Here is a 15,157-nt window from a genome sequence, read left to right as displayed (position 1 = left end):
CCCCGTGGAGGCCTGGGGAACTTCATGGATAGAAAACAGTAAATACGGTAAGAGTCAATCCCAGTCTCTTCCATCTTTCTCTATGACTTTTCTCAGCATGGGGTCCCTATGTTGGGCATTCCCAAAATTCTCCCCGGCCACCCCTAACTCCGGGATGTCAGGTACAGGGGACCCTTCCTCTTCATCCCCAACAAGGACACATAAAGGAAACCCATCTGCCTCTGGTGGTGGCGATACCTCATTGGGGTGGATTGGTTCCCTGCTCTTGCTAGCACACTCAGAACCCTTCCCCCACAGATCCCAAAACAGACAGAAATCCCGGTCATTAATTATAGGGTGCAACAAATCTCGAACAACGCCAAATTTATGCGACTCTGTGCCATGCGCCATTTCAATGTTCAACCTGGCCATAGGGTAGTCCTTTGCATTGCCATGTATGCACCGAACGCCAATCTTTTTACCCAGGAGTATGTTGAGAGGAAAACTCGCCCTCACAAGGGTCACCATGCTCCCGGAGTCTAGAAGCGCCATTGCTGCTCGCCCGTTCACCTTCACGGTTCACGCTTGTGGCCCCTCGTTAGGTGGCGAATTCACACTGCAAGCTGGATATGCGTAGTATGAACTACGGTGTCCCATGCTGCTCTGTGGGCCGGGAACAATGGGCAGCTATATGTCCAGGCCCGTGGCACTTCCAGCAAAAAATATCACCCGTGGGGACCTTGGGCACCGCCTCCCCACCCCTTTAGACCTTGGATGACCCACCCTTTTTGGGACTCCGCCCCTTGTTGGGACCCCCAATACGGAATGGGCTGCTTCCCCAAGGAGCCTTCCATCCCCTGGTATCTCTCGACCAGTCCTACCAGTTCATCGGCATTCTGGGGATCACCCTGGGCAATCCAAGTCTGTAGAGGTCTCGGCAGAGAATACACAAACCGATCCATCAAGACTCGCTCTACCATCTGTGCAGGGGAAGCCAACTGGCCAACATTTCTGGACCAGGTGCAACAGGTCGAACATTTGGGAGCGCAGGGGTTTGTCCCGGTGATAGGCCCAGCGTTGAACTCGCTGTGCCCTGGTAGTCATTGTTACCCCTAAGCGTGCAAGAATTTCCTCTTTTAATTTGGGATACTCTCTGGTGTCTTGTACAGTCAGGTCAAAGTACGCCTTCTGGGGCTCCCCCATTAGGTATACGGCCAGTACCTCTGCCCACCGCTCTGGCTGAAGTTTTTTCCTCTCAGCCACCCTTTCAAACACTGTCAGGAAGGCCTCCACATCATCCTCAGGGGTCATTTTTTGCAATGCGTATCTTACCGCCTTCGTGATGTGGGTGTCATCAGCCGAACCTGGGGTTGGGGCGCTCCTCCTGCCCTCCTGGATGGCGGTTGCCAGAAGCTGCATCAGCTGCCGTTGCTCCTGCTGGCTCTGCTGGAGCTGCTGTAAGAACAGCCTGTTGGCCTCCTGTTGCTGTGTCTGGGCCTGGACCAGGTGTTTCAGTAGGTCCTCCATTATTCCGGGTAGAGCTTCCTGCCTCGCTGAAAACTTTACCCAGGACATGCAGCAACGGTCTCAAGTCTCTGCTGGGAACTCTGCCCGCATTCTCCACCAAGTGTAGGGATTCTACCCGCTTAGGTGCGACGGTAGACAGTCAGGAGGCAGGTTCTCTTAAAGTTCATGCGGTTTATTACGTCATAAACCAAACAGCATGTCACCAAAATAAACAGCCTTCAGTTCAGGCGACCAAAATAACATCAAATGTCCTTTCCTTCAGGCTCAGTCCGCGAGCCTCAGCGCACACAGGAGGTGTATACCCCCTTCACATACAGCTGCCTGGTTCAAGAGCAGGCCACATTATAAGGGTGTATCCACACCCACGAACCCAGCAGCTGACTGGTCACATGACTGTGACCTCACCACAGGTCCTTCAAAATAATAATACAGCAATATTTGGTATGACTTACATTATGGAAACAAGCCATTTATGAGACACATATCTCCCATCGATTACATGACGCTTAGCCCTGCCACAATACATACATACATACATACACACCCACATTGAGCTTTATATATTAGATAGAATATTGTTATAAGAGAACCTTATATCAGACAAAAGCTTCAAAATGTGTGCCTAAATTTGGAGTCAGGTTTTTAGGTGCGGTATTTTTATTGATTTTTAAGCTTAAACTACCAATTCCCTCTTCAAAACCTCCTGAAACCGCTCCATGCAATCAACCCTTGAGTTGACAGGATAGACATAAGGATTTTTCATTCTAATATTGTCCATCTGTGAAGCTGCATCTTCAGATGAATTTCCTCTTAATTCTTCAAAATTCAGTACAGAAATCTGTTCTGCAAAATTCAATCCTCGATAGTTATTTTCACATATGTTTTTTCCTGTTCAAAAACCTCATCTTCTTCAGCTGTAAAGTGTTTCTTAACTGTAAGGTTTCTTATAAAGCGGTTGTGGAGAAACGGGGTCAGTGGGTGCTCCCGTCCGCTGGCCCGGCTGCCTTTAGAAAGACTGCATGGACCAGGGCTCATACCACTGACCGCCCCTCGATCTCCCCATGGGCGACATACTACACAGACATCTCAGGGATAGGGTAAAACAGATCACTCCTAGGTTGTTTCCCTTAGAATCATAGATCCATGTCCCTCGTGATGGTGCCATGGTGAATTGGCTGCAGTCCTCTCTCTCATCCATTAAGTGTTGTGCGACTGGTAGCTCTCTGTGTGATGAGATGAGATCAGACCTGGTCTCTCTGTCTCAGGGTCCTTTTTATACCCCAGAAAGGTAAGCTATTTTTAGAATTACCCAGTGACCTTCAGTACACCCTCACAGCCTTTCCCTATCTGCAGTCAACAAACTGGTTATAGAATACAATGCACAATTATCATATCACACAATTAGCATATCCGCTCACAATAAACACAGATAAACACACACTATGTACAAGTCACTATTACAGACTTACATGGTATGTTAAATAGTATATCAGCTTGCAAGACTGTTGTTTTGACCCACCAGACATAAAAACTTCAATCCACAAGCCAATATACAGATAGAAAAATCAACTCCCCTTGGCCTGCAAAAGCACAGTCAACTGGGTAATTAAGATATACTCTGGTTTCTTCACTTTGCTCCCCCATCTTAATTAGCCAGACATGATAAGATTCTGATCATCCTTCTCCACTTATGGGAGCAGTCCACAACATGTCTTTATGCACAGTCACGAATGTAAGAGGTCTCACCTTTTTAAGACACACAACATTCTATCATCCAGTTTCCTCAGAGCATAGTCCATGTCCTCCTTACAAAAATAATCTCACACTCAATTGAAGAGTAGCAACTGGTATCCATTGGGTCCACGCCTGGCTTCCTCCACATTCCATGATTCTTGGATTAATTCCCATTCAATCCGTTGAAGCTGGAACATCTCCTGTAGTTTCCGTCTCTTGAAGTCACATACTCACTCTGGTCTTCTTTCCATGGCCGAGTTGGTGGGGTTGGACATAGTAGCGTCCGAAATCTGCTGTGCATGCCTCATCAATGGTCTGCTGGGTCTGTCTGTATGCCTCCCCGGTTGTGGAGCCCTTGACGATGTGTGAGAACACCTGCCCCCTGCAGCTCCCCCGGTTCTGCCGGGCTGAGTAGTATCCCACCGCTGCCACCAGTTGTCACTGGGTCCTTCTCTGATACAACACAATCAACAGAGCGAGGGAAGTGTGAACAATCCCAAGACCTTTATTATAGGCTAAATTAGAAGGTCCTTAAACAATCCACCACACTGAGGATACAATAGTCCAGAACACTAATGCAGTTCAGTAACAGGATAAAATGTCCAAGGAGATGAGAGTCCAATAATCCGGCAGCCAGAGGATAAAAAGTCCATACTCTTCCCCTTCTCTCTGACATGCTGTATTCACACGATGTTCACCACACAGGAACTGACTTCTCCCTTCCTGTCCTTTCCAGCCCCCTCCCTATGTCCAGGAGTAGTCAGATGGGTTGGGGTGGTTTTCCAGCTTCCCAGACCTGATAAAGGTGCCTGGGGGATTAAGACACTACAGGGGGTCATCAAGAGACATAAATACAGTCAGGCTGCAGACATGCAAGGCAACAAGAAAAACACTATGAAAATAAGTGAAATTGAAATACACACAAAATGATACCCACATAGCATATCACACCATCCTAGCGGTTAATGTCCATGATTATTCCAAACAGATCAAAATTTTTTTCAGGTACAAAATCAAGGCCTCTTGACAGCAAAATAAGTTGTTCATTAGAAAAACACGGAAAGACAGATTCAATACACTTAATGTTGCATCAGTTATTTCTTGTATCTTGCGGTCATGCTGTGCGCTCCGCCCCTGTTTCTTCCGGCCCCATCTTTTGCAACCTTTGTTATGGGAGTAGCATCACCACTGCTTTCAGTTTCAGACTGAGTTGAAATTACCGAGATGTTGGATTCTGAAAAACTGACCGATAATGGTCTGGTTTTAGATGTATCCAAGTCTTCTTTATTTTTCTGATTTTTCTTTTTTTTTTCTTTTAAAACATCTTTTTATTGATTTTAACACAATAACAATGTTACAAATAAAGGTCTGTGCCAGGTTATAACTTTCTTCTTGGTTATCTGTCAGTTATATTAAACAATTGTGACAGACTATTGCGTGATCACCCCTCCTCGATGGGAACAATGGTTATCTCTTGGCATATCTGCCATCAAGGAGAATGTTATAGATGTACATACTAATCTATTCACCTTAACTAAATGAGAAATGGTAGACAAAATAGATATAGAAGAGAAGAAAAAAGGTAGAGGTGGTGGAGGTAAGAGAGTGTGGGGTATTCTTTAACAAGAGGAATTGACAGTTCGACGGATGTATCTTTTCTGTTTCGCGAGTCCTGTCAGTGAACCTTTAACAAAAAAATAGAGCTTTTAATCATCAACTAATTTATGAGTTTGGTTATTGGCCCAGTAATTCCAGGTATTCATCATTATCTCTAAATAATTTCCATGGGGCCCAGGTAGCGTTAAATTTATCTTGAGTAAAGTGTGTGTAAGCTATTATCTCCTCTATGTAGTAAAGTTGGTTGACTTTATGTATCCAGTCTGAAAAATTTGGGCAGCTCTGGGAGAGCCAAAGCAAAGGGATAAGTAATTTGGCAGCTCTATCAGGGGCATTAATAGGGCTTTGTGTTTAGGCTGTGAAATATCACTTGACCAGTTTAGAAAAATAAGTTTTGGGGACAGGGTACCTGAGAGCTCACAAATTTTAGTTATCATTTTCAACAAGCTTTTCCAGAACGTCTGAATCTTATCGCATGACCACCACATGTGCAAGAACGTTCCTATTTCTTTAGAGCATCTCCAGCAGGTTGAGCATATGTTAGGATACCATAAATGTGTCGCTACAGGGGTGGTGTTCCATCTAGTAATAATCTTCTATGAATTTTCTTGAACTCTTACACACCCAGATGGGCCATGTGAATTTTTATAAATATGTTCCACCTCCCAGTCTTGCAGTTTGATATTCAGTTCTTTTTTCCAATTTGAGATGAAAGCCCAATTATTTGGGATTGAGCTAGTTAAGTGTATCTGACATAATTTAGCCAGTACACCTCTTGGCTGTTTATGTTGAGTTATCAATAGTGATGAGCGAGTAGCATCGTTGCTCGGGTGATCTCCTGAGTATTTTGGCATGCTTGGAGATTGTTTTCGTCATCTCAGCTGCAAAATTTCCGACTTGTAGACAGGCTGAATACATGTGGGAATTCCCTAACAAACAGGCATTCCACACATGTATTCAAGCTGTCTAGCAGTCGCAAATCATGCAGCTGAGGCAATGAAAACTAAATCTCCTAGCACACCAAAATACTCGGAGACCACCCGAGCATGCTCGAAGAGACCCAAGCAACGAGTATTCTTGCGCATCACTAGTTATCAATGTTTTGAAGGCCATTAACTCCCTGAACGGAATTTGAGAAAAACAGCCTCACTCACTTAATGCAAAAAAGGAAAATTGCTTTTATTCATGCGTACAAACATCACTAGGTGCATAAAGGTATGGGCTATATTTCAGATGCAGGTGAATAAGTTTAACGTTTCGACCAGTAATGGTCTTTCTCAAAACTTCACTGAAAAGATAAATATAAAATATAAGTATGCATACTTAAATATAAAATATATCTTTTCAGTGAAGTTTAGAGACAGACCATTACAGGTCGAAACGTGGATTGAGCTATAATTGCTACATATCTTAGGATCCCTACCTTCCTTATGGATTAAAGATACATGCGCTTCCATTGTCTGTTTCGGAAAGGTCGCTACCTTTAACACTTCATTACGTAGCCTCAGGAGATAAGGGTTCAGAGTCTCTTGAAAAGTTTTATAATAGGAGGCCAGAAGGCCGTCCGGGCCTGGGCTCTTGCCCATTGGCCAGCTCAACAGGGCAGACTGGAGATCGCTTATCGTGAAGGGGCCTATTAGTTCACGTTTTTGTTGTTCCTCAGAGAGTTTTGGTAGATCAATGGTCTTTAAAAACCCCCTTATATCAACCCTTCTTCTTTCCAGCTGGTCTTCATTCTCACCGGGACGTATATTATAAAGGGAGGAATAATACTCTCTAAAGGCTGAAGCTATTTCTTCCGGGTTTTTGATCTTCGTTCCATTTGGGCTTTTTAATGTGTGTGTATATAAGTGATTTTGCTTTTCTTTTTTTAATCAAGGAGACCATAAACTTTGACATTTTATCACCATGTGTGAACACTCTGGCTTTCCATTTTGTAAACATTTTTATTGAATCTTTATTTAGCAAGTCTTTCAGGGCCTGCCTCTTTTGTGACAGCAGAGTTAGGACACCAGGATTCAATGTGAGGCTATTGTCTCACTCCAATGTTTGGCTCTTTTTAAAGAGGGAGTTTTAAGATTGACTGTTGCGTTTTATTCTTAAATGAAGCCATGGAGATCATTTCCCATCTTAGTACAGCCTTGTGGGCCTCCCAAATAGTCGGAAGTTGTATATTACCTCGCACATTAAACTCGAAATATTCTTTAATCTTTACCTTTATCTTGTCTCTAAAAGACTTTTCAGATAAGAGGATCTCATTTAATCTCCAGGTATTATTTTTAGGTCTGTGTCCTATTACCAGTTATTTATTAATATAGGATGGTCAGAATGAACATTCGGGAGTATCTGCGCATCTTTCAAACATGGGATCATCTGAAATGGTATGAAGAGGTAATCTATCTGGCTATACGACTGTGCTTGTGAGAAGTGGGTATAATCTTTCGTGTTGGGGTACGGATACTTCCAGTTGTCTATTAATTGATTTAAATGTATAGTTGCAAGAATGCGCCCTAGTGCGTTTTTAGGGACGCTGGATTTCCCCGTTGAGGAGTCTAATGCCGGTTTCAGAGGATTGTCCTCCCAAGATCAGAGCACCGTCTACAAATTGGTTAACTTCTGTCATTGTTTTCTTGAACCATGTATCTTGTTTTGTGTTGGGTGTGTAAATGTTCCCTATTGTTACTAGTTTATGTGCAACCTTCCCTTTAACAAAAATGTATCTGCCCTCTTTGTCTTTAAGCATATCTTAATAAAGAAATGGTGTGTGCTTGGAAATTGTGATTGCGACTCCTCTCAACTTCCTGGAGGCTGAGAATGAGTGGAACCTAGTGTTATAATAGTGTTTTTCTAAGTTTGGGGCTTTTTCTTGTGTAAAGTGCGTCTAATGCAGAAACACTATCTATCCTTAGCTTCATAATGTGTGCCAGTACCTGGACTCTCTTGATCAATGCATTCAGTCCTCTAACATTGTATGACGCTATGGTCATTTCTTTTGTATAGTCAGCCATATCAAGTCAAAGTAGAGCTGGGTCTTAGTCTTCATTGTGGTACAGTCTGCCGAAGGATGTGGCGCAGGTAAGATGGGTGGGTAAGAGATGGAAAGGTGAGAGAAAAGAAAAAGGGTTTAACAGATTAACAACAACATGGGCATGATGCCCTAACTCAATTATTTTAACCATTTGTTTATCAGAGTTGTACCCAGCAGGGGATAGAAAGAAAAAACAGTTAACATGTTATCATCTTATTCTATCAATGAGCAAGCCAGTCAATTCAAAACTGCTTAGTAAACTGTTATGCATGTAGAGAAGGAGAAAGAGAAACATTTAGGAGAAGCATATATTTGACAGTCGTTCATTTTTCCTCTAGGGTTCAGTTGTTGGTGGGGTGTTGAGCTCCTGTTTGTCTTTTCTTGTTTCTTTGTTCTTTCGAGTTACTTGCTTTCTTCCAAGGTCATTGTGTCGGGAGGTCAGTGGGCTGGAGGTTGGTATGGAAAGATCTTAGATCTGGTATCTAGTCGAGCTGAATATCAAGGTCTTCACAGACCTTTGCAATATCTGAAGATGTTTTAACTGTGTATCTTCTGCCATTAGCTGTGTTGAGCAATCCAAATGGAAAAAGCCTAGTTTTGAGTATATCTGTGAAGGGTCTCAGTAGATATCTTTTTGCTAGAGTTGAGGGGGTGAGGTCTTGGAAAATGCAAATTTCTGAACCTTTATAATTCAAAGTTTCCATTGATCTTGCCTTCTTAAGAATTTTTTCTTCTTACGGAAGTCCAAAATTTCTTCAAATTAAGTCCCTAGGTGGATCCTTTGGCTTGGGTTTCAGGGCCCTGTGTGCTCTCTCCAAAATCAACATTTTCCCTTGATTTGGATCTAAAATTAGCAAAAATAGGTCCATTAGGATAGCCGTTACATTTTCTCAATCAGATGTTTCAGGTATACCACAAACCCTCATGTTATTCCGCCTGTTCCTATTTTTCTATGTCTTCTAATGTCGTGTACTAAGTATTGATACGATCTTCATGGAGTTGGAGACCTGTTGTTAGTTCACCAGTGTAGGCAGTTAGTTTGGACTGTTCCCTCCAGCTCCTCCACCCTATTACTGATAAGTTGAATGTCTTTTTTAATCGCTGAGAGATCGTTTGCAAGGGGGGCCAGGGCAGAAGACAAAATATTTTTAATAAAGCCTCTAGAGATGGGTTTGTCTGAGTATTCCAGGTCAGGGGATTCCGTTTCCCCTTCCCCGAAGTTTGGATCGTCACAAGGGTCTTTATGGCGTGGTGAGTCTTGTTTTGAACCACCTTGCTTAGTGACAAATTTTTCCTTGTTTTTATTTAATGGTGCCCCACTGTGGTTGTTAGTTCCAGTTGAGCGTCCTATTTTCACCATAGTCATCTCTTTAGTAGATAATAAAGGCTGATTAGCTATGTCTCCCTACTGAGACCAAAGATTCAAGTTTCAAGACTCTCAGATACTAGTTTCTTACAATGAAATTACTTTTGATTATATGGACAGTTTCTGGCTGTCTTGTATTTTATCACCACTAGATGGAGATCTCACTCCTCCTCCTCAGGGTCTCTATTAACTCCGGTGCATGCAGATTTCAGCATAGATAGAAATTCATTTTCATTAGTGTTACTAAGGTCAGTCTAATGTTAGATATTCATGTTATAGGGCTTCAGATTTGCGTTGATGATGTTTGTAAATAGCTATAGATTTTGCCAAACTCATTGGAATTGAAGTCTACACATCCGCGGTGGGTACTATATTGTCTCATAAATCATTTCAGAAGAGATAGGAGGGACTAATTAGGGTTATGTGCTTCCCAAAAATAACAAGTATCTTCAAGAGTCGCAGCATTTACATCTCTGACAAGCACTGTACATCCTATTAGTTGGGCAGAGGCTCACTTTAGAGTGTTCAGTTACTGTATGAGGGGGTTTCAATTCCCCAGATCTCTCTTTGCCAAAGCTGAGCGACTGCTATGTCCCTAGGTGAGGGTGATTTCTTTTGCAGCTAGTGTATCAGTAGCTCTTCAGCTTCTGCACCTTCTCCTCACCCCTTTTCTATAGTAAAGCGTCCCACTACCTTGTGCTCTACCTGTGACCCTCTCAGGCTGCCTCCTACCTCCTTCAACACTGCCCCGACCGTGGCTCCGCTGCCACTCTCCTCCGGTGCACGCTCCTTCCGCGATCTCCTTCAGGGCCAGAGACAACTCAGGACCGGTGCTGGATATTTACTCTAGAAGCCCTAAAAGTTTTAATCCAAAGAGAGAAACCATGTATCACTATTGACTGTTTTTATACACCTGTTGTTTAGTGAAAGTATTCATTAATGTAATTGTGTCATGTGACTTGTTCCAACTGTTCTCATTTGCACATTTTTAGTATTTTAGTAAATTCTTTTGATTGTGTAACAAAGCTGTGATAAAGAAGGCAAGTGAGCGTTCAAAATGCTTATTGCTCCCCTGCCCTGTCTATGCAACCATGTTGATTTTTTGTAAGTTTTTAATGGACCTAAAATAGAGAACTATTTTACCAGACGCTGGAACAACAAGCCTTTTTTTTTTTTTTTTTATCCCCCTGGTTTCGTGCAAGCAAGATTTCAAGTACTAGGTGAGCTGGCTTTTCCTTTACTATAGGACAACAAAGCTACAGACTGGCAGAGGGCGAAAATGACTCTCTACTGACCGGGATGACCGTCATCTTATTCCAACGTCACTCAGCAACCGCAGGATGACATCAAGTGACCTACAAAAGGAATGGCAAATGGCAGCTGCGGTCATGTGCACGGCAAGAACAGTTTGTAACAGGCTACTAGAGGCAGGTCTCAAGTCATGTGAAGGTAGAAAAAAGTCTTTCATCAATGAGAAACAAAGGATAGTCAGGCTGAAGTTTACCTTACTCCAGTCCTCTATGGTCCAATCCTCATGGTATTTGGTAATCTTCTCTGATGAGTCTAATTTTCAGCTTTGCCCAAAACCAGGTCATCTAATGGTTAGACGGAGCCCTGGAGAGGCGTACAAGCCACAGTGTCTTGCACCCACTGTGAAATTTGGTGGAGGATTGGTGATGATCTGGGGATGCTTCAGCAAAGCTGGAATTGGGCAGGTTAATAATTGCGATCGACGTATGAATCAAGCTGCTTACAAGTTTATCCTGGAAAAACAGTTGATTCCTTCTGCACAGGCAATGTTCCCCAACTCTGAGGACTGGTATTTCCAGCAGGACAATGTGCCATGCCACACAGCTAGGTCAATCAATGTGTGGATGAAGGACCATCACATCAAAATCCCTATCATGGCCAGTCCAATCTCCAGACCTCAACCCCACTGAAAACCTCTGGAATGTAATCAAGAGGAAGATGGATAGTCACAAGCCATCAAACAAAGAAGAACTGCTTAAATTTGTGTACCAGGAGTGGCATAAGGTCACCCAAAAGCAGTGTGAAAGACTGGTGGAAAGCATGCCAAGACGCATGAAAACTGTGATTAAAAATCATGGTTATTCCACAAAATAATGATTTAGAAACAACAATACTAATGTTAACTGAGGAAGAGTTCAAAAATCAATAAGAACTTGTTTTCTTAGCATTATTTGAGGTCTGCAAGCACTGCATTTTTTGTTATTTTGAACATTTCTCAGTTTCTGCAAATAAATACAAAATTTAGTGTTTGGAAATTCAAAGACATGTTGTCAGTGGCTTATAGAATAAAAGAGCAATTTATCTTTTACTCAAAAAAATTCCTATAAAGCAAAAAATCAGACAAACTGAAAATTTGAAAGGGGTCTCTTAATTTTTGCCTGAGCTGTATGTCTGGCATTAAGAAAAAATGCTGTGTCATCAGACGCCTATTATTGCTGATTTACAGGCGCCTCCATGAGTATTTACTAAACATTTTACTAGGAAAGGTTGCTGATGGGCACAAATAAATCTGAACCTATGACAAAGCTACAGAGAAGTGAACTATTGAAAGTGCACAACCTGGTGACTAAGCATAATAATCTACTTGTCCCTACTTTGAAAACTACCAATGTCAACTTTCTCCTACTCAATTAAATTTTACCAACATATTTATAGAAATGCTTCAATAGAATTGCTTTAAAATATCTAATATTGTAAGGAATAGTATTCCTTGTTATTAAGTAAAATTAAATGTTATTCTTGGCAGATGGCTGTAGCAGAGGCTCAGAGGAACATCTGTTATCTTCACATTTTAAAGCAGATGATCATGGTGTCACACCAGGTTCATATGAAGAGCAGATCATTATCCCGGATCCTCGTCCAAGTCCTCACATTGAAACACTTTCAACTGATTCTTTTCAACAAGCCCTGTCTTCTGATCCATCACAGACTGTTGAGCATAGTAAAAATAACAGAAAGGATATGCAACATCAAAGGACTTACAAAGGAGAGAAAAAGTTTTCATGTTCAGAATGTGGGAAATGTTTTACTAAGAAAGGAGATCTTGTTAAACACAAAAGAATTCACACTGGGGAGAAACCATTTTCATGTTCTGATTGTGGGAAACATTTTACACAGAAAGGAACTCTTGTTTGTCATCAGAGAATTCACACAGGGGAGAAGCCGTTTTCATGTTCAGAATGTGGGAAATGTTTTACTCAGAAAGGAGATCTTGTTAAACATAAGAGAATTCACACAAAGGAGAAACCATTTTCATGTTCTGATTGTGGGAAACTTTTTACACAGAAAGGAACTCTTGTTTGTCATCAGAGAATTCACACTGGGGAGAAGCCGTTTTCATGTTCAGAATGTCGGAAATGTTTTACTCAGAAAGGAGATCTTGTTACACACAAGAGAATTCACACAGGGGAGAAACCATTTTCATGCTCAGAATGTGGGAAATGTTTTACTCAGAAAGGAGATCTTGTTATACACCACAGAAGTCATACTGGGGAGAAACCATTTTCATGCTCAGAATGTGGAAAATGTTTTATATGCAAACCAAACCTGGTTAGACATCAAAGAATTCACACAGGGGACAAAACATTTTCATGTCCAGAATGTGGGAAATGTTTTACAAAGCAATCACACCTGGTTGTACATCAGAGAATTCACACAAAGGAGAAACCATTTTCATGCTCCAATTGTGGGAAACGTTTTACACAGAAGGGAACTCTTGTTTATCATCAGAGAATTCACACAGGGGAGCAGCCATTTTTATGTTCGGAATGTGGTAAACTTTTTCCAAGCAAATCACGCCTGGTTAGACATCAGCTAATTCACACAGGGGATAAACCATTTTCATGCTCAGAATGTGAGAAATGTTTTACTCAGAAAGGAGATCTTGGTAGACATCAGAGAATTCACACAGGAGAGAAACCATTTTCATGTCCAGAGTGTGAGAAATTTTTTAGAAAGAAATCACACTTGGTTACACATCAGAGAATTCACGCAAAAGAGAAGCCATTTTCATGTCAAAAATGTGGGAAATATTTTAATGATAGCTTCACTCTTAGCTCACACATGAAAACCCATACAGAGTAAAAAAAACTCATTTTTCAAGTTCAGAATGTAGAAAACGTTTTACAAATAGTCTTGTATATCATCAGATAACTCATATAGGGAGGGAGTCATTGTGATGTCCAGAACATTTGACTCACAAATCACATTTTCGTTAACATCAGATAAATCACACATGGAAGCAGCAATTTTTATTTTTATTGACAAGTCGATCAAAATCTAAAGTTAAAGTAAAGTCATACATTACCGTATTTTACGGCGTATAAGACGACCAGGCGTATAAGACGACCCCCCAACTTTTCCAGTTAAAATAGTAAATCTTAAAAGTCGGGGGATCTTCTTATACGATTGTGTCATCTTATATGCTGGGTGTGGAGCAATCTTCATATGGCGGGGGAGTGGTCCCGATGAAGAAGGGAGGGTGTAAGTGGAGTTATCCCCTTTTACCTCACTGGTGGCAGCGGTGCTGCAGGTCTCTGTGCTGTGGAAATCGGCGGCTCCTCCATTTTCAGTGTGGCGGCTCTGTGCTGGGTGTCGGCGGCTCCTCTTTGTCCAGCGTGCGGGTGCTGTGCTGGGGGGCAGCTGTGGCGGCTCTCTGTCCAGCGTTGGGGCTCCTTCTGCATTTCCCCATAGCCCGGAGGTCCTGGCAGCTCCATTGCTGCGATGCGGTGGCCTCCGGGAAAATGGCCGCCAGAGCCCGCGCGAGCTCAGATTCAGATCTCGGGACGAGACACACAGCTTGTGTGGCGAAACGCGTGGGATTTTTTCTCCTCATTCTACTTTTTCCTCTCCTCATTCTATTTCAGGGGAGGAAGCAAAAGACAATACTGACATTACAGCAGGAAATCACAGAGGATACATTTTGTGAGGTAAAATATTGTTTAAAAGCAGTCAGTGAAATATTTTACCTCACAAAATGAATCCTCTTTGAACCCCTACTGTAATGTCAGTATTGTCTTTTGCTTCCTCCCCTGCCCGGGAAATGTGGTATGCTCCATACATGGTCAGACACAGCTGAACGAAAAACACCAGAAGCTAGTACGATAAAGCAGGATGAAATAACATATTAGACGTGTCCTATGTACTTGATATGAGATTTCACTAGCCTATGCATCAGGACGATATAGGACACACTGTATGTCAAAACAGAAAGCACCACAGAAAAGACACAGTGATAAAGTCCAAAACAATAATTATTATATAGCAAACTTTATTGTATTACAAAAGATCAGGACACAGATACCTGGGCTAAAAAGTGACAGGCAAAAACCGCATAAGCCAAGGCCAGTATGTAACCAGAAGGCAGATAATATGCAGATAATTATGAGAAAAGGCTCATGTGTAAGGTGAATGGTAGTACAAAATAAAGTGCAGTCACTGAATCAATACGATAACTACCTTCCCCACATAGGGCAATCATACAAAGAGTTAAATGTGCATGCAAATGCAACTTAAGGAGAAGCTGTAAAACATACCGGGTCTGCACGCTGTCTCCCGCCCACCCCTCATGTGCTGTTTTGTTTGAGCTGTCTCCCCCTTTTGCTCTGTCTCTCTCACCCCTGTATCTGACCGTGTACAGAACACACTACACTCCTGGGCAGGGGAGGAAGCAAAAGACAATACTGACATTACAGCAGGAGATCGCAGAGGATACATTTTGTGAGCTAAAATATTGTTTAAAAACAGTCAGTGAAATATTTTACCTGGTACCGCGCAAGAGGCTCCGTGAGTGTGTGTGAGAGTGGTGCGTTCAGCGTATAGAGTGTGTGTGTAGTGCGACGGTGTTCAGCTTGTTGTACCGCTGAATAGGTTGGTAC

At 42.2% G+C, this 15,157-nt stretch overlaps 1 protein-coding gene across 2 annotated transcripts in view; it reads left to right on the top strand.

Annotated features, from left to right (window-relative positions):
- LOC141051193 (uncharacterized) overlaps window positions 1-14,209 on the top strand; it is a 64,368-nt gene extending 50,159 nt beyond the window's left edge. For both annotated transcript variants that reach the window (XM_073548057.1, XM_073548058.1), the window contains exon 5: window positions 12,028-14,209. In XM_073548057.1, coding sequence (XP_073404158.1) covers window positions 12,028-13,364 — 1,337 coding nt within the window. In that variant the 3' untranslated portion in view covers window positions 13,365-14,209. The remainder of the gene's footprint in view (window positions 1-12,027) is intronic.
- The last annotated feature ends 948 nt before the right edge of the window (window positions 14,210-15,157 follow it).

The sequence above is a fragment of the Dendrobates tinctorius genome, unplaced genomic scaffold (genome assembly GCF_039654945.1).
Source record: "Dendrobates tinctorius isolate UK_male_01 unplaced genomic scaffold, ASM3965494v1 ptg000155l, whole genome shotgun sequence".
NCBI lineage: Eukaryota > Metazoa > Chordata > Amphibia > Anura > Dendrobatidae > Dendrobates > Dendrobates tinctorius.
This window is presented reverse-complemented; position numbering and strand designations above follow the sequence as displayed.